At 45.9% G+C, this 22,549-nt stretch overlaps 3 protein-coding genes across 4 annotated transcripts in view; 2 read left to right on the plus strand and 1 right to left on the minus strand.

The window, feature by feature from the left end:
• Positions 1–10,422, plus strand: part of Ddx42 (DEAD-box helicase 42) — a 50,764-nt gene extending 40,342 nt beyond the window's left edge. Inside the window, exons 13-17 of the mRNA XM_004630161.2 lie at positions 1,450–1,726; positions 3,255–3,481; positions 5,766–5,876; positions 7,457–7,558; positions 8,827–10,422. Coding sequence (XP_004630218.1) covers positions 1,450–1,726; positions 3,255–3,481; positions 5,766–5,876; positions 7,457–7,558; positions 8,827–9,519 — 1,410 coding nt within the window. The 3' untranslated portion in view covers positions 9,520–10,422. The remainder of the gene's footprint in view (positions 1–1,449; positions 1,727–3,254; positions 3,482–5,765; positions 5,877–7,456; positions 7,559–8,826) is intronic.
• A 124-nt stretch (positions 10,423–10,546) lies between these two features.
• Positions 10,547–17,257, minus strand: Ftsj3 (FtsJ RNA methyltransferase homolog 3). Its single transcript, XM_004630023.3, has 20 exons — positions 16,873–17,257; positions 16,595–16,700; positions 16,294–16,340; positions 16,111–16,190; positions 15,670–15,769; positions 15,387–15,581; positions 15,195–15,310; positions 15,011–15,115; positions 14,824–14,924; positions 14,391–14,471; positions 14,163–14,309; positions 13,882–14,017; positions 12,591–12,769; positions 12,334–12,451; positions 11,991–12,265; positions 11,722–11,804; positions 11,542–11,641; positions 11,245–11,428; positions 11,074–11,168; positions 10,547–10,998 (listed from the first exon to the last, which is right to left on the minus strand). Exons 1-20 carry the CDS (start codon positions 16,937–16,939, stop codon positions 10,806–10,808), a joined length of 2,508 nt encoding a protein of 835 aa, XP_004630080.1. The 5' UTR covers positions 16,940–17,257; the 3' UTR covers positions 10,547–10,805.
• A 137-nt stretch (positions 17,258–17,394) lies between these two features.
• On the plus strand, positions 17,395–22,524 carry Psmc5 (proteasome 26S subunit, ATPase 5). Of its 2 annotated transcripts, none has more exons than XM_004630024.2 (12): positions 17,395–17,484; positions 18,015–18,086; positions 19,392–19,461; positions 20,376–20,473; positions 20,623–20,679; positions 20,753–20,983; positions 21,356–21,482; positions 21,565–21,755; positions 21,847–21,945; positions 22,026–22,136; positions 22,243–22,329; positions 22,413–22,524. In XM_004630024.2, exons 1-12 carry the CDS (start codon positions 17,461–17,463, stop codon positions 22,464–22,466), a joined length of 1,221 nt encoding a protein of 406 aa, XP_004630081.1. In that variant the 5' UTR covers positions 17,395–17,460; the 3' UTR covers positions 22,467–22,524. The 2 variants fall into 2 exon arrangements, with proteins under 2 accessions (XP_004630081.1, XP_023569644.1); XM_023713876.1 differs by lacking the exon at positions 17,395–17,484 and adding an exon at positions 17,581–17,659 and having other exon boundaries at positions 22,413–22,517.
• The last annotated feature ends 25 nt before the right edge of the window (positions 22,525–22,549 follow it).

Here is a 22,549-nt window from a genome sequence, read left to right on the forward strand (position 1 = left end):
GGTGCTGGGGGATTGAACCGTGGTCCCTGGGCTTTGGGCTTTGCTAAGCTTGTTCTAAGTAGGTGCTTTAGACCACTGAGCCATCTCACCAGCCCCCTCAGATTTCTTTTGGAATACACAAGTTGGGTAAATGAAACAAGATTGGCAGAGTTGATAATTGGGGTTTTTTTGTTGTTGGTTTGGTTTGGTTTGGTTTGTACTGAGACATCTCCCTGGCCCCTGCTAAGCTATCTTAAAGTCCTCCGTACATGTTTTTGAAATACGTAGCTCACACCCCTGTCCATTCCCATCACCACTAAAAAATATATTGGAGATTAAACCCAGGGCATTGTACTAAGCTATACTCCTCGGCCCTCTTTTATTTTGGGACAGAGTCTCACTAAGTTGTGCAGATTGGTTTCACACTTGTAATCATCCTGCTTTAGCCTCCCAGAGTGCTGGTATTATACATGTGTGCCATCACACTTGGCTAAAAACTGCTGTCAGCCTTATTACTTCCCATGTTTATTATCAAGGAATGTTTGTGTACAGTTAATGATTTTTCTTGGTGGTGTTTGTTTTTTGAGATAAGGTCTCACCACGTAGTGCAGGCTAGCATTGAACTTGCTTACGTAGCCCTGGCTGGCCTTCCATTCACATTGATCCTCCTGCCTCATCCTCCTGAGTGCTGGGATTACATGTGTGCACCATCACTTCTGGCTTCAGTTAGAGTTTTAACATGATCTAGTTTTCATTTTTGAGTGCCTTCTATTTTCATATATAAATTTGTGTTTAAAACAGTTGGCAGGGGGTCCTAAAAGTGATTTTACTTCATTAGAAATAATCTGAATAAGCATTTATAAAAGTATGACATTTATTTATATACATTTCAGGAAAAGAACCACTTGTAAAAATACTTCTAATACTAAATTCATTGAGACATGCAAATTCCAACATGTATGTGGACAGAGCAGTCACACATAAATAAGTTTCCTCATATAAAAATGTATATGCACTTTTTGGTGTATATACATACGTGTATGTGGAGCGGGGGGAGGGAGTAAAGTGATTTGAGAGAAGAGGTAACTTGTGAGCTGTACTTGCTGAATAAAGGGCCAGGGACTATTCAAGTTTCTTCAAAATTTAGGTGGAAAATAGAATACCTGGTTCTAGTTCTTGTTCTTTTTTTGTATTTTAGGGAAGGGTCTACAGGGTGTTCAGGGTCTCACTACTAGATCGGCCTTGTAGTGATCCACCTGTTTACAGCCTCCCAAGAGCTGGGATTATGGTGGTGCACAACCTCGCCCAGTCTTAATTGCCTTCTCAGAGTGCCTCTGGGGCGGGGCTGGCACTGTAGGCCTGAGGATTGAACTTATTCTTTACTCCACTGAGCTATTTGGCCAGCAATACCTGGTTCTTTAAGTGCTCTATGATAGCACTGTCAACAATCTCTTATGTTTTTCTTCCTAGGCCAATGAAGATGTGACCCAGATTGTGGAGATTCTCCATTCTGGGCCTAGTAAATGGAACTGGCTTACACGCCGTCTGGTGGAGTTCACCTCTTCAGGGAGTGTCCTCCTGTTTGTTACTAAAAAAGCCAATGCTGAAGAGCTAGCCAATAACCTTAAGCAGGAGGGTCATAATCTTGGACTACTCCATGGGGACATGGATCAGAGTGAGAGAAACAAGGTCATTTCAGACTTTAAGAAAAAGGACATTCCAGTCCTGGTGGCCACTGATGTTGCAGGTAGCGTATACATTCCATAGTAGCTTTAGTCTGTGCTCTTAAAACTATTCTGTTATTCTGTAATACGCCCTGTGACATGTGAGCAGGCAGGCTAATTGAAATGCTGGCTTGTTGGCCCCATTGTATGCGACAGCATTTTGGCACATTAATCAAAACCTGGAGCTCTTAATGACACTTGATCACTCAAGTGTTTCTCTTTCTTTGATGAAAATGTCTGCAGCTAGAAAGGGGAGGTGGGATTTGGCAGGACACCCATACTGTGAGTGAATATAGACATGTTTGAACTATCTTTATCTTGTGATCACTATAAATAAGGAAGTCATTAATTGAGCATACTTCACTGAAGACTGGAACAGTTTGTAGAGTATAATTTTGGCTTTATTCTGTTGTAGTATTTTTGGTTTTTGTTTGTTTTTTAAGGTATTTCACTCCATAGTCCAGGGTCACTTTCAGCTTACATAACCCAGGCTGGCCTGAAACTCTGCAGTCATCCTGCCTCAGTACTTGGCTTGTTTTATTTTATTATTTATTTATTTATTTATTTATTTATTTTGGGCGGAACCGGGAATTGAACTCAGGCCCTTGTGCTTGCCAGGGAAGCGCTTATTCTACTGAGCCATCTCCCTGGCCCCTGTTGTGTTGTGTTGTATTTTATTGTATTTACTTTTAGTTGGTTGGTTGGTTGGTTGGTTGGTTGGTTGGTTAGCTAGCTAGCTAGTTAAGCTTTTTTTTTTTTTTTTTTTTTTTTTGAGACAGGATCTTACTATACAGTTCAGGTTGGCCTTGAACTCACTTTGTAGCCCAAGCTGGTCAACAACAGTTTTCCCTCTTCAGCCTCAGAAGTGCTGGGATTACAGGTGTGTGCCACTACACCTAGCTCTGCTGAATTTTAATAGCTATCCTTATAACTGGTATTTTCTTACAGAACGGAGAAAACTTCTCAGGCTTAAGACACATCTGAAGTTAGATATGGTGACACATCCTTATAGTTCTGGTCGAGACTGGAGAATTACACATTTGAGGCCATTGATTCATTTCATCCTAGCTTATTTTATTTGATACAGGGTCTCACTACACAGCTTGGGCTCGTAGTGATCCTCCTCTTTTCAGCCTCCCCAGAACTGGGATTATAAGCATGTGCCACCATGCCTGGTTTTGGTGGCTGACTCAGCACACCGGGGGTGGGGCCGACATGGCATGTGGTACCAGGGACCAAACCCTGGTACCTGCACCTCCCTAAGCAGGCACTTGGTCCGCTGAGCTATCTCACTGGCCTGAGTTTAATTTTTAAAATATATTCCAGGTTCAGGAGCGAGGCCCTGGCCAGTTAGTGATGGCAAAAGGTACAGACAGGTCCCTTACCATAATAGAATCTATCACAGTGACACTGGATACCTTAAGATGCAGCTCACCAAATCCATGTACTCAGATAAGGGAGATGTGTTTTCTGAGAGCTAAAGTATTTCTTATTACTCTGACCTTTTGACTAAATGAAGAATGAGAGAATTTGGTTTTTTTTTTAATTCAGCCCGTGGTCTGGACATTCCTTCAATTAAGACTGTCATTAACTATGATGTGGCACGAGACATTGATACCCATACACATAGGATTGGGCGCACAGGAAGAGCTGGTGAGAAGGGTGTGGCCTATACCTTACTGACCCCCAAGGATAGCAATTTTGCTGGTGACCTTGTCCGGAACTTGGAAGGAGCCAACCAACATGTGTCCAAGGAACTCCTAGATCTCGCAATGCAGGTGAGGGGCTGGGCAAAATACTTTGGATTGCTTGGGGTCATACAGCTGAAACGTTGGCAAGTAGAAGGGATAACATCAATTTGATGAGAGAACAGACAGAGGGGTTATGAGATACAGGTTGGAATTGGTTAATAGCATTTATCTTCATCTGTCTGCTTGTCTTTTCAGTAACAGCTCTCTTAAGAAACTACTTGTTTTGTGTTAAAATTTGTTCCCGTAATTTCTACCTGCCTACTCTGTAGTATACTTAGGAATAATTTAATTTCAAGAGCTATCTTCTATTCTTCCTGCTGTTCTGCACAGAAGTCAGTCTCTCTCTCTCTCTCTCTCTCTCTCTCTCTCTCTCTCTCTCTCTCTCTTTCTCTCTCTCTCTCTGGGGGGTGACGGGTGATTGAACGCACGCAGGCCCTTGCGCTTGCCAGGGAAACGCTTATTCCGCTGAGCCATCTCCCCAGCCCCCCAGAGGTCTCTTCTGTGGTGGTAAATATGTGCGATGAAGAAAGCAGTTGTGTAGTGCTTCTTGAGTATTCATAATGGACTAAGAGTGTATACCTTTGATCACATACTGATTATACTCTTCCGAGGTATGCCACAGTCCAAAACTGATTCTGTTACATCAAACCTGGAGTTATCATTTTATGTCCCCAAGCTACAGATGAGTTCAGAACAAAATATGATAGTAGGAAATGTTAAGTAACTGGTTCATAGCCCAGCTGTTGTAGGACTCCCTATATTTCTGATTCTAGGAGTTAAGGACTACAGTAGGCCTCTATAAGAGAGGAAAGTAATGTTTTGGTGGAGCTAGAGCCAACGCTAAACTAAAATTTTATTTATTTATTTATTTTGGGCGGAACCGGGAATTGAACTCAGGCCATTGCACTTGCCATGGAAGCACTTATTCTACTGAGCCATCTCCCTGGCCCTGAAACTAAAATTTTAAATAAAATTTGTTTTATCTGTGGCATTTTTTAACATCTCCTTTAGTGCCTCAGGTTCTCCATGCTCCACAGTTTTCCCACGTCTCTTAAGTACTTTAACAGTAACATGTGATTATCAACTTAAATTCTCAAAGATGCTTGCTTTTTTTTTTTTTTGAGACAGTCTGTTGTATGTTATGGGTCGGTGCCAAAAGAAACGACGAGACGACCTGATGAATGTAGCTTTAGAGGTCTCACTGAGATTAGTCTCTCTCCAAGTAAGCTCAGAGCCTCAGAAGCATCTCGCATTTATTGAGGGGTGAAGGCAGACTAAGGAATGTGCATAATTACCTAAGTGAATACAGACTACAATCTCTATTGACTTCCACCATTTGTCTAACACTAGGTTCACACAAATGCTAGCTGATAACATCCCAAGCAAGGGATCAAAGGACAGGGCGCCTGCAGGAGAAGCTGTTATCTGCTGCCTTGGGTCCCAGCTTTTCAGGAATTTGCAAACAGACAGCAACCCTCCTTGGGCTCAGTCCAGTGTTCCCTGCTCTCTTGGGACATCAGGCTTTTGTCTCAAATCTATATCTCTACACAGTCCCCCTATGTAGTTTAGGGTGGCCTTGAACTCACTCCAGGCTAGTTGCAAACTTGTGGTAATTGTGCCTCAGCCTCCCAAGTGCTGAGCTTATAGGCATGCACCATCATGTCTGGCAAGATGATTGCATTCTTAAGAAGTGAATAAATCTGGTAAGTCAAGTTCATGAAAACTTTTAGGCTGTATGGGAAATAGAATTTTGTATTGTAGTTGACAGTTATTCCCGGGAGTTTGTCCCCAGAGTCATTTCTGATAAGTCTGGCCTCATCTAGTTTGTTTGTTTTTTGTTTTGTTTTGTTTTAATTTGAGACAGATTTCACGAATTTCTAAGTTGCCCAAGCTGAGTTTGAACTTGTGATCCCTCTTCTTTGGCCAAACAGGAAGAGCTGGTGAGAAAGGTTTGGCCTATACCTAACTGACCCCTTACTGGTCTATACCTTTCTTGACCTAGCATAGTGTTGGTATTATAGGTGTGTGCTGTCACCCCCAACTACCACTCTGTTTTTGAAGCTTTGGGAGTCCTTAGCTAAGCATGTAAGTCTCCTGACAAATTTGGTGTTAAACCACCAAAAAGAAACAGGTCTGTAGTTCCTGTGAACAGTTCCTTCCTTGGTGTAAGTGCATTAGCTAAAGATGAAACAGGAGCTGGGGAGATAGCTCAGTAGAATAACCACTTGCCTGGCAAGTGCAAGGAATAAAGATGAAACAAAAAGTTCTTCCCAGTTAATTTCTTCTTTGACCTTGTCCTTGTTCAATGCAGAATGCCTGGTTTCGGAAATCCCGCTTCAAAGGAGGAAAAGGCAAAAAGCTGAACATTGGTGGAGGAGGCCTGGGCTATAGGGAGCGGCCTGGCCTAGGGTCTGAGAACACGGTGAGTACAGATGACAGCAATTCTCTTGGGATCAGTCCCGTGTCTTAAATGATGATAAGGCTATTCTGATCTTCCTGTGAAAGTGCCAGGAAGTTCAAAGCCCTGTTTAACACTGAGCATGTTTCTAATCTGATTGGAGTCAGTGTAGTGTTGATTTGTAATAAAACTTAACTGTCAGAGAAACATCTGAGTGTACTTGGCTGACTAGGGCTTTCTCAGAAAATTAGTTTAGATTCTGGGTGATACTGAAGTTATCATCCTTGCATGTTCAAAGGCTCCCCACACTTCAGACGTGGTCAGTCAGGAACTGGAGCACGGACTCCACAGTCTGTGTATGCAGTTCCTCCAGCTCTAGCCTATGACCTCCTGCTGGGGAGAACTTGGTGGAGAGTCACTGTACAAACTTTAGCTTATACTTTGTCACTGAACTCAGGAATGATTGCTCCAGTCTGGAGAAATTGCATTAGAGACATGTGAGATGAAATTTTTCTTAGTAAATAAAGTACCACCTCACTGGCTTCCTTATGCAGATAAGTATGTTGCTATGTTGCCCAGACTATTCTCTAATTCATGGGCTCAAGTGATCCTCCCCCAGTCGTCTCCCAAGTACAGCTGGGGCTGTAGGCTTGCACAGCCAGGCCAATCTTGTGTTTTCTGTGGCACTTTGTTTTTTGTACTGGAGATGGAACCCGGGAGTGCTCTACCACTAAGCTATGTTTCCAGTCCTTTTATCTTTGTTTTTGAGAATAAAATGTTGCTACATTGCCCCGACTGGCCTTGAATTTATGGTCATCCTGGCTGTTTCCTGACTAGGATTACAGGTGGTGTTCATCAGCATTCCCAACTACTTGTTTTGTGTTTTGAGACATAGGATCACCTTGAGTTCTCTAGGCTGGTCTCAAACTCATGAGTTTAAATGATCCTACTAGCTCAGTCTATCAAGTAGCTAGGACTAACAGTGTGTATCTGCTTGTTCTGTGACATACTGTTTTCTGAGCCATGGAAGAAAGTTTTATGTAGTGTTACAGTTCACTTTTGCATCTTCAACAAATATTCTTCCCTCACTACAGTAATGATGATGATATTGATGGAGATGATGGTGGTAGCAAATAATTACTGAACATTTCATATGTGGCAGGTCCATTCCAAGTATTTAAAGCAGTTCATCTTCAGTTCAGTGTAAGTACAGATAATAAGCTTAGGCACCTGTAGTTCCATGCTGGTAAGTTCAGAGGAGAGATTGAGATCTATAGTAGTCTTAATTCAGACCCTAAACAGTTATTCAGTGTACTACTTGAGTTTAACATAATTTTTTCCATAATTGGATATTTGCATAAATGATACATGCTCAACTTTGGGCATAACCCGATGGCATTTCTAGGAATAGAATTGCTGGTGAAGGGCATAGGCATATTTAAGTGCCTCTTGTCACTGCACTGTTTCCCACAAAGGGCAACTTTCTAAAAATAGCCAGATCCCATTATGACTCTTACTACAGAGTTTTTATTATAATGAGCTCCAGTCTTGGTTTTTGCATTCCCACCTATTTTCATGTCCTCATGGATGTGTTTATTTTTTAGGATCGAGGAAATAATAACAATGTGATGAGTAACTATGAGGCCTACAAGCCCTCCACAGGAGCCATGGGAGATCGCCTGACAGCAATGAAAGCAGCTTTCCAGGTCTGAAATAAGTGTTTTGTGCTTTTTAAAAAAGCTTTCAGTAATAACTTTGAACATTGTTGGAGCTGTCGTCTTTCTGAGGTAGTAACTGGCTCTGTAGACCTCATGCTAGATTTAGGGCCTTCTTTTTACTTGGATTTCACACACAGACATTGCTCATTTAACAGCTAACTTCCATTCCTATGAGTAGTAGTTAACTGGTCACTAAATGAAGAATTGTACCTAATATATATATTACAATATTCAGAGCAATGAAATGATCAAAGGAAACTCCAACTTTATAACTTTGCTTCTATTGGCTTAACCTTTTTTTTTTTTTTTTTTTTTTTTTTTTTTTTTTTTGGCAGAACCAGGGATTGAACTCAGACCCTTGCTCTTGCCAGGGAAGCGATTATTCTACTGAGCCATCTCCCCAGCCCTGGCTCAACTTTTACGTAACTGCACAAATCTCTTCAAACCTGCGTTTCCACTTGGCTAGTTAACATCTGATTAACTGGGCTTTTTCTTTTTTCCTTTTTTTTTTTTTCTGGAACCAGGGATTGAACTCAGGCCCTTGTGCTTGTCCGGCAAGCACTTACTCTACTGAGCCATCTCCCTGGCCCCTGGACTTTTATTTATACATTTTATCTGGGCCTAGACTGATGCTTCCAGTTTGGTCCCACAATTTTTTTATACATCAATACAAAAACTCAAAAACCCTGTATAGGAATTAATTTTTAAATAATATCATCTATATTGCATATATTGTCACATCAGTGCCAACACTCACCTTTCATAATCACATTCACTTCTAAACCAAAATACAGTTGTAATCACACTACAATGACTAGATAGAAAATAAGTAGCTTTGTCCTTTCAGGTTAGGCTTAATTTTTTGTTGTGCTGGGGATCAACCTCATGGCAAGTGCCCTACCATTGAGCTGCAATCCCAACCCATTACAGCCAGACTTTTTAAAAAGTGTTTTCACAGTTTTAATTTTTGAATTGTAAATCACATATTGTAGACCATAAATGTGTTGGACTGCTCTATACATAGAAGCTTTTGTTTTAGTCTGCAGGGCAATAAATTTTGGTACATTAAGTTCCCTGTAAAAATCCTTTGTTTTATAACATGAGAACTAAAGGAACATCAGAATCATCCCATACAAGTCATGTTGCAAAAATAAGAGACCTATTTTCTATGTTCTTTATAGAATAGCCAAGCTTATATGTATACTCAGGTTTCTTGAACTTGATATTGTACCTACTCCTGTTTTTTTCTCTTTTAGTCACAGTACAAGAGTCATTTTGTTGCAGCCAGTTTAAGTAATCAGAAGGCCGGAAGCTCCGCTGCTGGGCCAAGTGGATGGACGAGTGCAGGAAGCTTGAATTCTGTTCCAACTAATTCAGCACAGCAGGGCCATAACAGTCCTGACAGCCCTCTTGCCAGTTCTGCCAAAAGCATCCCAGGCTTTGGCAGTGCTGGGAATATCAGTAGTGCTCCAGTGACCTACCCTTCTGTTGGCACACAGGGAGCCAACAACACAGCTTCAGGGAATAACAGCCGCGAAGGGATTGGGGGTGGCAATGGTAAAAGAGAGAGATACACTGAGAACCGGGGTGGCAGCCGTCATAGTCACGGAGAGAGTGGCATTCGGCACGGCGATAGCCCACGTCATGGAGATGGTGGTCGTCATGGAGATGGATACCGGTTCCCAGAAAGTAGCAGTAGCCGTCATACTGATGGCCATCGGCATGGGGAGAACAGGCATGGAGGAAGTGCAGGCCGGCATGGGGAGAGCCGGAGTGCAAGTGATGGCCGGAACGGAGAGAGCAGGAAAGAAGGTTGTAATCGTGAAAGCAAGATGGACCCCAAGGTGGACAGCAAGATGGACAAGATGGATAGTAAGACAGATAAGACAGCTGATGGTTTTGCTGTCCCGGAGCCACCCAAACGCAAGAAAAGTCGATGGGACAGTTAGAGGGAATGTGTTACAGTGTGAAATCAGTTCTTCAGTTTTATTTTTAGAGATTTTGGTAACTAGGTGTCTCAGGGCTGGGTTGGGGTCCAGGATGTAAGGACCCCCTGCCCTTAGCGGACAGCTTGGAGCACAGACATTATGCCTTCCTCTGAATGATTGTTCAGATGCCTTCTTGGGAAGCTGCTTTGATCCCAGCAAACAATGAGCTGGGAAGCTTCTGTTGGCACTGGGTGAGTTGTCATGAGGGTAAGTTGAAGACGCTTGGAAAAGGCCTTATAGGGCACAAAACTCACTCTAGGTTTGTAAGTAGCTTATATTTTTTACTAAATTGTCACCTTATAAACATCTGTGAGTAAAATTGTTTTTCTTAGTGCTCTGGCCAGGCAATCCCTTTTTAGGAGTTGAGTTTTGCAAACCCAAATTATTGAGCTGCTGGGATTATTTGCAGAGCAGTTTGGTGCTTCAAGACATTTGCAGGGAAGGGAGATCCTCAATTCTAAATAAAGAGTCGATGCTCAGGTTCTCTAGATTGTATCCAGCCCTGAGACATGCAAGAGGCAACTTTCCAAGCCCAGCTTTTAAGAGCCTCTATGATTGAAGGGAAATGGTTCTAGAAGGTTCCAGGATTGCTTCAGGCCTGAGGTTTTGGCTAAATTAAAAATTAAAACCAACAACAGCTTTTTAAAGTATCTATTTCTTTTATTTTGGATTTTTTTTTTTTTTTTTTTTTTGGTAACTTGCCCCAGTAGAAGTCTTTGCTGAAATGATTTTGATGACTTTTGTTTTATCTTGTTTATAAAAAGGAAAAGAAATACAAAAACTTCAAATTTTGTGACTTTGTGAAGGTTTCTTTAAGATGTGCATTCCTCTGCTTGCTCTCTAGTAAACGTTTTACTACTGGGACCTGCAGGTTGTCTGTCATTTCTACCTTAGTTGTATGTTCTACATAATATGATTTGGGACAGTGCAGCACAGTAATTAATGTTTTATTCAATCAATATGATGTAGGATGAGGGCAGTTCCAAGAGGCCCACATCCCATCCCTAAGACTGGTTACAAAACACCAAAGATTTGACCACATAGCTCCAGCACTCCTTGTTTTCACAGAAAGGTAATGAAGCTCCTTGGTGCTTTCCTGGGAGAGCATCCTCCAGGCAGGAAAATGTCCTTCTCCCCATATAGGACTGCCTCCTTGGCATGTTAGGTATTTGTGATAACAGCAAGCACCCAACTGCTACAAGGAGGCTAGATGAACTGTACCACATTGTTCCTGCTACATTTCAGTCTCATTTCCGCTTGTGTTTTCTCTTCTGCTCCTTCCGTTGCTGTGCTCTCTGATCCTTCTTCATTCTTGAGTCAACCACTTTGAAATGACCTCTGACTCCAGCTGGCCGCCGCACTTTGCGACCCACACCTTTTTTGGCTACAACATAAGTAACCTGCCGTTTTTCCTTGCCCAGACCAGCCTTCTTGTAGAGACTGTAAAAAGAAAGAAAGGTTCAAGAAACACTTCCTGCTCTTCCTTTCACCCCTTTTGCAGCGTCCCCCAATTACCTTCTCAACTGTGCCACCTTCTCTCGTTCAGAGATGTCTACTGTGTTCACCACAGCTTCTGCCTTCTTCTTAGTCTGTTCCAGCTTCTTCAGCATCTAGGAGGGGACTTCAGTCAGGTGACTACTTCACCTCCGCCACACCCACACCTAATCTCAAATAATGCCCACTTACCCTTCGTTTCTTTCTGGCCTTGGCCTCAGCCACTTTCTTGATGGGACGTGCATTGATTTCCTTCCAGCGTTTGCGGTAATGTTCCACTTCCATCTTGTCAAGAGGCAACTGCCGTATTCGATGCTGCTTCTCTTCCTGCACAAACCAGTCTGGAAGTTCCCCCTCGTCTTCATTAAATGCGTACCTGGGTAGAGAGGACAGGAGGCCAACATCATTCCAGGCTCCTGAGAAACCAGTCATTCACTGAAACACATACTGACCACTTCTTGTTAATTGTTTTTTTTTTTGTTCCCTTACCGGTTGAAGGAGTTATCTATGAGGTCTCTCTTGGCCTTTTTGGAGGAAGCAATAATGGCACCTAAAGCAAGGCCTTCAGGGTCCAGAATCCTATGTTTCACTGAGAAAAGGACAAAAGTCAGACCCCAGTTCTCAACACTGAAGCCCCATCCTCTCACTCCACACAAGCAGAGCTCTTACCTGGATCCTCAATAGGCACAACCTCAAACCCGTCAGCATCAGATATAGGCCCACGGCTACGCTTCTTACCACGGGATGGTCCCCTATGGAGGAGGGCAGGCTATAAACAGACATAGCACCCTCTTTGTGCCACTCACATAACATTCCAGCTGATTCCTGTCAGGCCAGTTAAAACAGTCCCCAGTATTCTTACAGCTATGTGCAGCCAACCTTGGGAACCCCAATTGGAAGACACGACTCAAACCACTGCTTTCTCCCTTCCCACTCACCTCTCCTCATCCTCACTGCTACTACTCTCACTGTCTGAGCTGTTACTTCCTTCCACTTCAGGGCCACTGCCAACTCCTGACCCAGAGGAAGCCTTGTCCCCATCCAGGGGCTCATTCTGGTACTGGGGCAACTTTCTCTCTTTCTTCAAACTGGAAGGTGACAGTGGTTCTGGTGGCTCCTGCTCCTGCCCCTTGTGACGGCTCTTATACAACAGCTGGGCCTGACTGATTTCCAGGGCCTCATCATCAGCATCCTCAATCCAACTGAAGCCATCCTGTTGGGAGAGAACTTTCAGCTACCTCCTAATACCAGGCTCCCAACAGACTTGCCCTGGCTTCTTACCTTTGAGAACCACAGGTTGGTCTGTTCTTCTTGCAACACTGCCTTTTCTTCCAGTGGCACCAACAGTGGATTCTCTTCTTCCTCCTCTTTATTATCTTCTAGTTGAGCAAATCGCACACTGCAGATACCAGCAAACGTAAGAAAGGCTCAGTGACCAAATGCCCAGAGACCTAACATACCCATTTCTAGCAACATATCCATTGACTTGTTTCAGGAGCTGAACTAAACAGAGGGGCGTACCCTTACAAGTCCCTTACCTCTTCTGCTCCTTCACTCCCTGATGTCCTTGGACTCCTGCCAACTCTTCTGGATCAAGGTCACTGTCCAGAGATGAACCAGTATCCTCATCATCTGACACATAGATGTCATCCCTTGGCAGATCTGACAGGAGTCTGTCTGCAGCACTCATGTCCCCTTGTGTTACTTCCTCTAGTAACTGAAGTTCAAGAGAAACAGAAATTGAGTACTTAGTAAAAAATACTTGCAATATCCACTTCTTGAGCAACACTAGCAAATACACAAGCAATTAAGAGACTGGCCTATCTAAACATGGCCATTTTAGAGCTGGGGAGACAGCTTGGTCTAAGACCCAGGTTCAGTCCCCAGTACCACACGCCCTGCCAGCCACCAAAACCAGGCATATGTAATGGTGCACACGTGTAACCCCAGCACTGGGGAGGCTAAGAAGAGGAGCGCTGTGAGTCTGACCTGTGTAGCAAGACCCTATACCTACCAAATGAATGTATGTATGTATGCATGGATGGATGGATGTCACATTCTAGACAACACTTCTGTCCTGCTCTCTGATTTAAAAATCACTCTTATAGCAGGAAGCTTGCCTCCTTTTAAGAAACCCTGGCTTCAATTGTGAACACCAATACTACAACAAGGAAAAAAAAAGTTATTTTGAAAAGACACCATCACTTTAGAATTTTGATCCCAGAAAAAAAACCAGATAACATGTATCTGACAGAACTGCTTCACTTCAGTTAAGTGTCAAAATCTACTTTCCTTATGATAAACAATTACCTTTATCTATTAGTCACAAAAACCCTAGTAGAAAGTTGGAAACAGCTAAGTGGTAGGTCAGAGCCACACAGCCTAAAAAGTGCGGCTGGATCTGAAGGCTGAGCTTGTATCTATTCAGTGACTGCTACACTGCCTTTACTGTGTGCCAAACATGACCTGACTGTGACATTCCCACACAAGAGCTGCAATAGTTCATTTTGCTTGTAACAGTGCATTCATCAGGAAAAGTATGTTCTTTAGTATCTGGCAGCAGACCACTCACCTAATTCCAAGAACATGCTCTCCTCTATGAGGAACACCATCTTTTCACCTGATAATCCAGCTACCCTCGCTGCATTTACCATAATCTCAGCTCTTGGTCCTGATGTTCCAGTTCTACAATAATCTGTACCACAATCTCAATCACGGATCTTCCTGATTTCATTTCAGGTACTTCTTTTTATCCTTTGAGTCATAGGACTCATGTTTTCCCATCTCCCCCTCCTGTTTCCTCATCCTGTATCCCCAAGCCCACCTCACCTGGTGACCTCGGATGGTACGCAGGGAGAACATGCCCGTCTCCCCCTCATCTGCAATGGAAACTCCAGGCAGATCCATCTTCAGTTCTATGCGTTCCCGTTGCTTCCTCTGCTCTCGAAGCAGCTTCTTCTTCTTCCTAAAGAAATGGGTTGAGAGAATTTAAAAACCTGCCTTGCCCGCAAGATTCCCTATCTGTGCCTTTCCTTCTTTTCTCCCCACTTCACACATGGAAGGAAGGACTATGCATGGGGGTTCCCCAACTCTTCCCCAGCTTCCCTGACCTCTTTAATTCTGCCACCTCCTGAGCCTTCAGCTCTGCCAGGGTCTGGTTCAGTTGCTCCTCCTCCTCTTCCTCCTTCGAAGGCTGCCTCGAGGTCTCAGCAGTACACTCCTCCTCTTCGTCACCTTCTTCCTCTCCTGAGCTGAGGCTAAAAAAGTCCAAGATGTTGTGTTTTCTAAAGACTTCTTCCCAACACAGTTACACCTACCCTTGTTAGTTTCCTTCTCACCTGATATCCAGTGCTTTGGCTTGCTCTTTTAGCTTCTTAGCCACATAGCGCCGAAGTTTTGTTCTCCAGTTCAGTAGGGACCTGCCCCAAAAATACTGATCATACCATTTTCTCTCTATTTTTACTTCTGTTTCCTTCTGTTTTAAACCTATACTTTTTTGTTGTTTTGAGACAGGGTCTTGCTACATAGCCCAGGCTGGCCTTGACGATCCTCCTGTCTTGGCCTCCCAAGTGCTAGGACTACAGGCATGCATTAGCTTACCCAGCTAATCTACACTTCAGACTTCAGGCCCCAGCCACAGAAATCCTAAGGTTCAGGCCCCACCCTAAACCTCTAGTACAAGAAAATCTCAAGAGGCCCTGTATCATGATCTTTGTTCAAAGGCTTTTCCTTCCTTCAGAGCTGGCCCCATTCACCCACCCCACTACATACCTAAGTTCCTTGCGCCCCAGAACTTTAATGTCCTGACAGCATGCCCGTATGTCCTCCGTGGTAGCTGGATGTTGTGCCAACTCTTCATCATCGATTGAGATCTATTGGAGAGGAAAAGCAGGCAAGGAGATTTTTAGGCTCAGTAGCTAGAGCTCTCTTATTTTCTTCCCCAAGTCTGGAAACTCACCTCGCTGGCCTTGGAGAGGAAGTCAACAGGGTTGGCAGCCCGTAGGAAGTCAGTGACTGAGGTACGGTGATAAAGAGTCAGGTCACCCTCAGCATAGCCTTCAGCCTTAGGGAAAGAACAACGGTTGGGTGGTTCCTTCTGAAATTTCTGAAGGACCCACAAGGCCCAATTTCCCCAAACCTACCTTTGGCTTCTTCTTAGTTACCAACTCAGTAACAGTCTTAGCCTGAACTTCAACCTCCTTGAAGGCAAACTTGGGATCAAAGAATTTGCTATCAACCTTGTCAGGAGCCAAGAACCCTAAAATGATAAGATATATTTTTAAACGTGGTTTGGTAACTAGCAGGCCAACCCAAGAGAAGGAAATCATGCCCACCCTGGCAGACTACAAAGATTTCTGCAGATTCATGGCGAGAGGCTTGGGGCTTGGTGGCCTGGACACGGCGGAACAGCTGCTGAAAGATCCACAGCAGGGGCTGATAGTCACGGGAACGGAAAACCTTTGTGATGAAGCTGCCACCACGTGCCAAAAAATCACAAGCCAAACGCAGAGCCATCAGTGTCAAGTGGGCTGTGGGATGAAGACAGCCGTGAGGACCTCTATGAGCCAAGGACAGGCCACATCCATCTCCACCCTCACCAGCTCCACCCCTGCACACCTTGTGAGTAAGCATCATGGACCCAGCTCGCCCCGACATTGGGGGCCCCGTCATTGAGCACAACATCCACTTTCCAAGTCTTCAGCTCCTTTCGCAGTGCCTACACAGGAGCGATTATGGCAACAGAAAACATAAGAATGGGTAAAGCGGGACTCCCTAGTCCAGCCCACGGTCCATCCAGTCATCTGCTGAGTGCCCACCACAAACAAATACCCCTTAGGTACTGGAAATGAAATAGGAAACAAAACTAACACATTTCCATCTTACTGGAGCTTTGGGGGTAGCAGTCCACTGAAAAGGATTACACCCCTGACCAAATAAGGCTAGAGAGGACATCAGGAATGCCTGCACCCTACGTGTCATGCAGGTAGCGCTCAAAGCATAGTAAAAACTGCACTTAGGAAATTTGGAAGCTGTCAGGAAGAAAGGAATTCCTATTACCTGCCTACAGCGTTCTGTAGTGATGTCCTCCTGAAGAGTCACCACATTGGGGAGAGGCTTGATTGGAACCAGGTCCACTCCTGGAAGAGATGAGGTCAGGGTGGTTTTGCAGCAAGGAAAGAAACGCAGGACAATCAGTACCTTGTCCCCGCAAAACTTCCAAGAGAGCCACCAGTTACTCACCCACAATAAGACTGGACACAGGCATAAACTTGGCAGCCACCTGCAGCCTATGAAAGGAAGAGATTAAAACCTGGAACTGTCCATCTTCTTCCCCAGCAATGGGCTCTCTTACAGAAAATTGCCCACCCAAGGTTCAGAACAGACTTCTGCTCTGAAATACAGCTACAAATCTGGGGCTGGCATTACTGCACTGTGTTGGGAGTAGAAGACCCAAAATCCGACACTCCCCGAAGAACACAATTCTAATCCACGCAGTACTGTGACACCGCCTCTAGGACCAACTGAGCCGAGTGTAACACACCATCCTCCCGGCGCAGCACACAAATCCAGTAAGGCTCGAGCTTTCTGCAGGAACTGAAAGCGGCGATTGAGCTGGATCAGCTTGAAGGCAGAGCGGGAACGATAACCTGGAAGGCGCAAGTGGCAACAAAATAATGACGTCCGCGGAACGCAGGTGCAGCGGGACTTCTCTGGCCTTATAACCCACTACCCCTTCTGCGGAAATCGAGCCCAACACCTGGAAAGGCGCAGGCCCCCAAGATCGTTCTCACGCTCGCCACAGCGCGAAGCCCGACTCACCAGTCTCCTTTGCCAAATGATAGAACTTGTCCCGCCGGCTCTTGCCGACTTTGCCCTTCTTTCCCATGGTAGAACGGGGGAATGGCACTCAATCTGGGGAGAAGGTTGCGTTGAAGCTTCTTCCTAGCCACTGGATTCTCCCTCAGCAACTTTCCACAGCAATCACACTCCGAGGCCCCGACCCAGAGGCGTTTCCGCTACAGAAGAGCACATGTGGGAAACTTCCGCTTCCGCTCGCGCCCCTTCCGTCCTTGGCTCTAAGCTTTTCTCCATCTTGAATGCGGCCGTAAATATATTGTCCCAAGACTTACAAGTTGAAAAATGTGATTAGGGCGGTTACAATATTTATATACTGGGTTTCTAGGAAGCAATGATTAAGAGATCTAGCTCCTCACGTGTTCCGCAAACTCCCAATCCCGAGAACCCGCCCCTCCCATCATGGCTGCTGTTCTTTATTGTGCGCGCGTATACCCCGCCCATTGACCTATTGACCCGGAACTATTTCCCGTAGTTCTGGCTAAAGCCCCGCCTCCTGCGCCTGCGCACTAAGGAGGCTCGGATGCCGGCGGTCTCTGTTGAAGAGGGAATATGGCGCTTGACGGGCCAGAGCAGGTAGGGCGGTTGTGGCAGCGGTAGACGAGCGGAGACCTGTATGATGTGAAACGGGTCACACCCGAGATAGAGAGCGGGCCGGGGCAAGAGGGTCGGGTGGGTCGGGCGTGTAAGTGAACCAATCCAGACCGGGCCTTGCCTTGAGATGGGATTTGCTGTGTCAGCGCCGCCGGCGGTGAGTCGGGGCAGAGCCGTAGCGGCGGGAGGGTGACCGTCTCCCCTTGTGGCTCGGTCTGTAGTAGTAACACCTCGCCTCCGGATGGCACTTGCCATACGGCCAAATGCTCCCGCGTACGTGGTCCCTCGCCCTCCTAGGGAGGTAGCTGGCGTTTATATGCTTTTAAATTTTGATCATGGGAAAATGGAGCTCGTAGAGGGAAGGCGTGAAGGTTAGAACCCGGTTGTTAAGCATCCGAAGTCCCGGCTCTTTACCACGCAGAGCTGCCTGATGTTGAGCCTTACGGTGAAAGGCCCTGGAGGTGTTTTCACTCCTTCGGCCTTCAGCCTTAATAACGACACTGTGTCTTCAGATGGAGCTGGAAGAAGGCAAGGCGGGCAGTGGACTCCGCCAGTATTACTTGTCCAAGATTGAAGAACTCCAGGTGAGAACTAGCTCTGGAGCGATCTAGGAGGGGATGAGAACTGGTGGAAATTTTCTGCAAATTCCATAGATAGTGCAATGAAGGAAGCTATTTTCCTATTTTGTGCTTGTTTTTGGTTTTTGAGGCAGGGGTCTTGCTGTGCGGTCCAGTCTGGCCTTGAACTCAAACCTGTCCTATTTTCTGTCCTAAGTCCTGTAGTACTTAGAAAAGCATATCTGTAACAAGTAGCTGGTTGATGGCCCAGCCTGTAATCCCAGCACTTGAAAGAGTGAGGCAGGAGGATCACTATGAGGGGGAAGCCATCCCGGGACTGCTACATAGTGAGTTTAAAAACAGCCAGAATTACTTAGTACCGGGAAGAAGAAAAAGACAAAAACAAAAACAAAAAAAAACAACCAACTCATTATACTTAATTCTCCTCCTTTCAAAGGCAGTAGTACTCACACTTTGTTACTAAATTTCCAGGAGTCAGATTCTATTGGAAAAGATGGCTAGTCCAGGACTTTAACCTTGGGGGAGAAGTATCAGTGGAGGCGTTCTGTAAAAAGGGGAGGCAACAGGCTCAGATGAGATTTATCAGGAAGAGGCTGGGGGCTCTGTGAAATGCAACTTGGGGAGGGATAGCTGAGTCTGGACAACATTGATGTCACGCAGCCTGAACAGAGGGAACTGGGCATCTCCTTATGTTAGTCTAAACAGCTAAGCAGTAATACAATGTATGAAGAAAGACACAAAAAATTGAGCTGCTGGTGCTCTTGTAGTTACTGTATTTTATTAACATTTATTTATTTTTATGATACTGGAGCTCAAACCCAGGGGCCTTACATGTGCTAGGCCAGTACTCTGCCACCTACCTGTATCCTTAGTGCTTTACTTCATCTTTATTGTCAGCTGCTGAGCTAGAACTCAGATTTCCTGCCCAAAGATCTTTTCACAATGGCCTGGTGCCTCCTCCTGAGAAAGTCAGTGTGTCTGTCCCAGCGCTTGGGAAGCTGAACCAGGAGGATCCAGGTTGAGGTCCCACTTGGACAACTTAGTGAGACTGCCTCAAAAAATGAAGAGTTAGGGAATGCAGTTCAGTGCTAAAGTCCTAAAGTCAGTCCCCAAAACAAACAGAAAAAGAACAGCTACTTGTGACAGCTACCCTAGGCTGTAAAGAGACTCTTGGGCCATTGGGATCCTGCTGGAGAATCTGAACATGGAGGCAAAAACACCTTTCCTGCAGCTTATACCTGCCTGTGAAGGTTTTGGCCAAGATCCTGCCTCCGACTTTGAGTAACAGATTTTGTTTCTTGCTTTCCATAGCTGATTGTGAATGATAAAAGCCAAAACCTTCGGAGGCTACAGGCACAGAGGAATGAGCTAAATGCAAAAGGTGAGAGGGAAAAGATGGGAAGCCACATGTGGACAGTGTGAAGTTGAGCCATTCCTAATCTCCCTGACCTGCAGCCTCATAGCAGTGTTTCCTCCTAATACAAGGTGATGCTTCCACACCATCATTATGTAGTTGTGTCCCATGCACAACTCTTATGTAGAGTTCCATTGTAAATTTTTTTGTTTTCTACTTGAAAGAAAATGCCAAAGAAGGATAAAAAGGAGGAATAAGGGAGAGAAAGGGAGGTGAGCTATTGTATGAGAGAGAGAGAGAGAGAGAGACAGAGACAGAGACAGAGACAGAGACAGAGACAGAGACAGAGACAGACAGACAGACAGAAGCGGAGATGGAAGAGGAGGGACCTGGATGCCCAGTGGCCCAGGAGCCCTGGACAGGGTCTGGTCCTGCCACATGCAGGAGAGAGCTAAGTAGAGCTGTGTGGCCTGATTGCTGCCACTTTAGGTGGCTTTAGGTTGCCCACCTCCTTAGGTCTCAGGAGACAAATACCATCCCTACCCCAATCCCTGGGTCATACTGGAGATTGCACTGAAGTTCAATCTGAGCTACCTCCCCATCCCCTTTTTTGAGATGGAGTCCGTACTAAGTTACCCAGGCTGGACTGGAACCTGTGGTCCTCTGGCCTTAGCCTCCCAGAGTGCTGGGGTCAGTAACGTGTGTGGTGGCTACTGTGCCCAGCTCAGGGGCCCTTTTGATGAGTCACGGGTTCCACAGGACTTGTGTGTGCCTAAAGTTCCATTGTCACTCCCTTTAGGGTGTGTGTGTGTGTGTGTGTGTGTGTGTGTGTGTGTGTAACTTCAAACTGGAGCTGTGTTTAGTTTATGCTTGAATTAAATCCCCAGGGAGGGGACACCAAAGGAGCAACTAGGTGACCACTGTGTCTATTTGCCATCTAGTTCGCCTATTGCGGGAAGAGCTACAGCTGCTGCAGGAACAGGGCTCCTATGTGGGTGAAGTAGTCCGGGCTATGGATAAGAAGAAAGTATTGGTCAAGGTAAAGGCAACATGACCCAGGGCCAGCCTGTCACCCAGTGCTGCCCATCCTGTATGTAGCTTGCAGGCAGTGTTCTGTTCTAGAATCCCATGGGTCTGCTTTCAATGAAGTGGTGATTTAAGAAAGGTCACGAGCCCTTGTTTCTCCAGGTGCACCCTGAGGGCAAGTTCGTGGTAGATGTGGACAAGAACATCGACATCAATGATGTGAGTGGAACAGGTAAGTGGGTGGGGTCTGTACCTCATGTCCTGCTTCCTAAAACTCACCACCTCCATCCAGGTAACCCCCAATTGCCGGGTGGCCCTAAGAAATGACAGCTACACTCTGCACAAGATTCTCCCCAACAAGGTAGACCCTCTGGTATCACTCATGATGGTGGAAAAGGTGCCGGACTCCACCTACGAGATGATCGGAGGATTGGACAAGCAGATCAAGGAGATCAAAGAAGTGATCGAGCTGCCCGTGAAGCACCCTGAGCTCTTTGAAGCCCTGGGCATTGCACAGCCAAAGGTGGGGACTGGGCTTCTGGGAGGAGCTGTAGGCTGCCTGTACTCCTACCCCAGGCAGGTCGTGTGCTGGGCCAGGATGGGCTACAGGCTGCTGGGGCTGCCTTTCCGCTTCTTAGCGCCAGCTTCATGGTATTTTTTTAATTTTTGGCAGAACCAGGGATTGAACTCAGGCCCTTGTATTTGCCAGAGAAGCACTTATTCCACTTAGCCATCTTCCCCAGCCCCAGCTTCATGGTATTAAGCTGGGTTAGCTAAAAGCTCTAGAAGGGAACATCCATAGCCTGTGGCAGAGGATCAGACAAATAAATAAGTAGTTGAGTGAAGCATTCTGGAGTGACACGAAGCCAGCTTTCTGCCTGCCGTTTCCCTGTAGGGGGTGCTGCTGTACGGACCCCCTGGCACTGGGAAGACACTGTTGGCCCGCGCTGTGGCTCATCACACAGACTGTACCTTTATTCGTGTCTCCGGCTCAGAATTGGTACAGAAGTTCATTGGGGAAGGTACTGTGTAGGAATGTGAGAGCCAAGTGGAAGGGGAGAGTGGGGCGCTCATTAGTGTCTAATGCCAGCCGGGTCTGCACAGGGGCGAGGATGGTGCGGGAGCTCTTCGTCATGGCCCGGGAACACGCGCCCTCCATCATCTTCATGGATGAGATCGACTCCATTGGCTCCTCCCGGCTGGAGGGGGGCTCTGGAGGGGACAGTGAGGTGCAGCGCACGATGCTGGAGCTGCTCAACCAGCTAGATGGCTTTGAAGCCACGAAGAATATCAAGGTGAAGTGTAAGCCTGGGGACAGGCCACTGGGAGGCCTTGGGCAGCTTGCAGACCAAGAGCTTAGCTGAGTCTGCTCCTTTCTCTATTCAGGTTATCATGGCTACCAACAGGATCGATATCCTGGATTCTGCACTGCTTCGCCCCGGGCGCATTGACAGAAAAATTGAGTTCCCGCCCCCCAATGAGGAGGTCTGTAACAGGTGGTGCCTGGAGCAGCTCTGGCTGTGGGCACAGGGTGTGGGACCAAGGGCTTTCCTCTCTGTTCCTAGGCCCGGCTGGACATTCTGAAAATCCATTCCCGGAAAATGAACCTGACCCGAGGGATCAACTTAAGGAAAATTGCTGAGCTGATGCCAGGAGCATCAGGAGCTGAGGTTAAGGTACCTGGAGTCTCAGGGAAACACAGGAGTGGCCAGCAGCTCTGGGCTCAAGGGGCATCTCAGGGTTGAGGGGGCACAAGTGTCTCAGTGTCCTTTTCCTGCCCAGGGTGTATGCACAGAGGCCGGCATGTATGCACTGCGGGAACGGCGAGTCCATGTCACCCAGGAAGACTTTGAGATGGCAGTAGCCAAGGTACGCCCACTGTTCCCTGGCTGGTGGTGGCTCAGGCAGAGTAAGGCTTGGGCTCACACCACATGTGCTTTTTTTCTTTCTAGGTCATGCAGAAGGACAGTGAGAAAAACATGTCCATCAAAAAATTGTGGAAGTGAGGGGATGTCTTTTTCATATATCCTCCAAATAAAGATCTGTGCAACAAGCCCTCTAGGACTCCAGTCTGTTAAGAGTGGTCACA

The sequence above is a fragment of the Octodon degus genome, unplaced genomic scaffold (assembly GCF_000260255.1).
Source record: "Octodon degus isolate 3935 unplaced genomic scaffold, OctDeg1.0 scaffold00033, whole genome shotgun sequence".
In the NCBI taxonomy this organism is placed as follows: Eukaryota; Metazoa; Chordata; class Mammalia; order Rodentia; family Octodontidae; genus Octodon; species Octodon degus.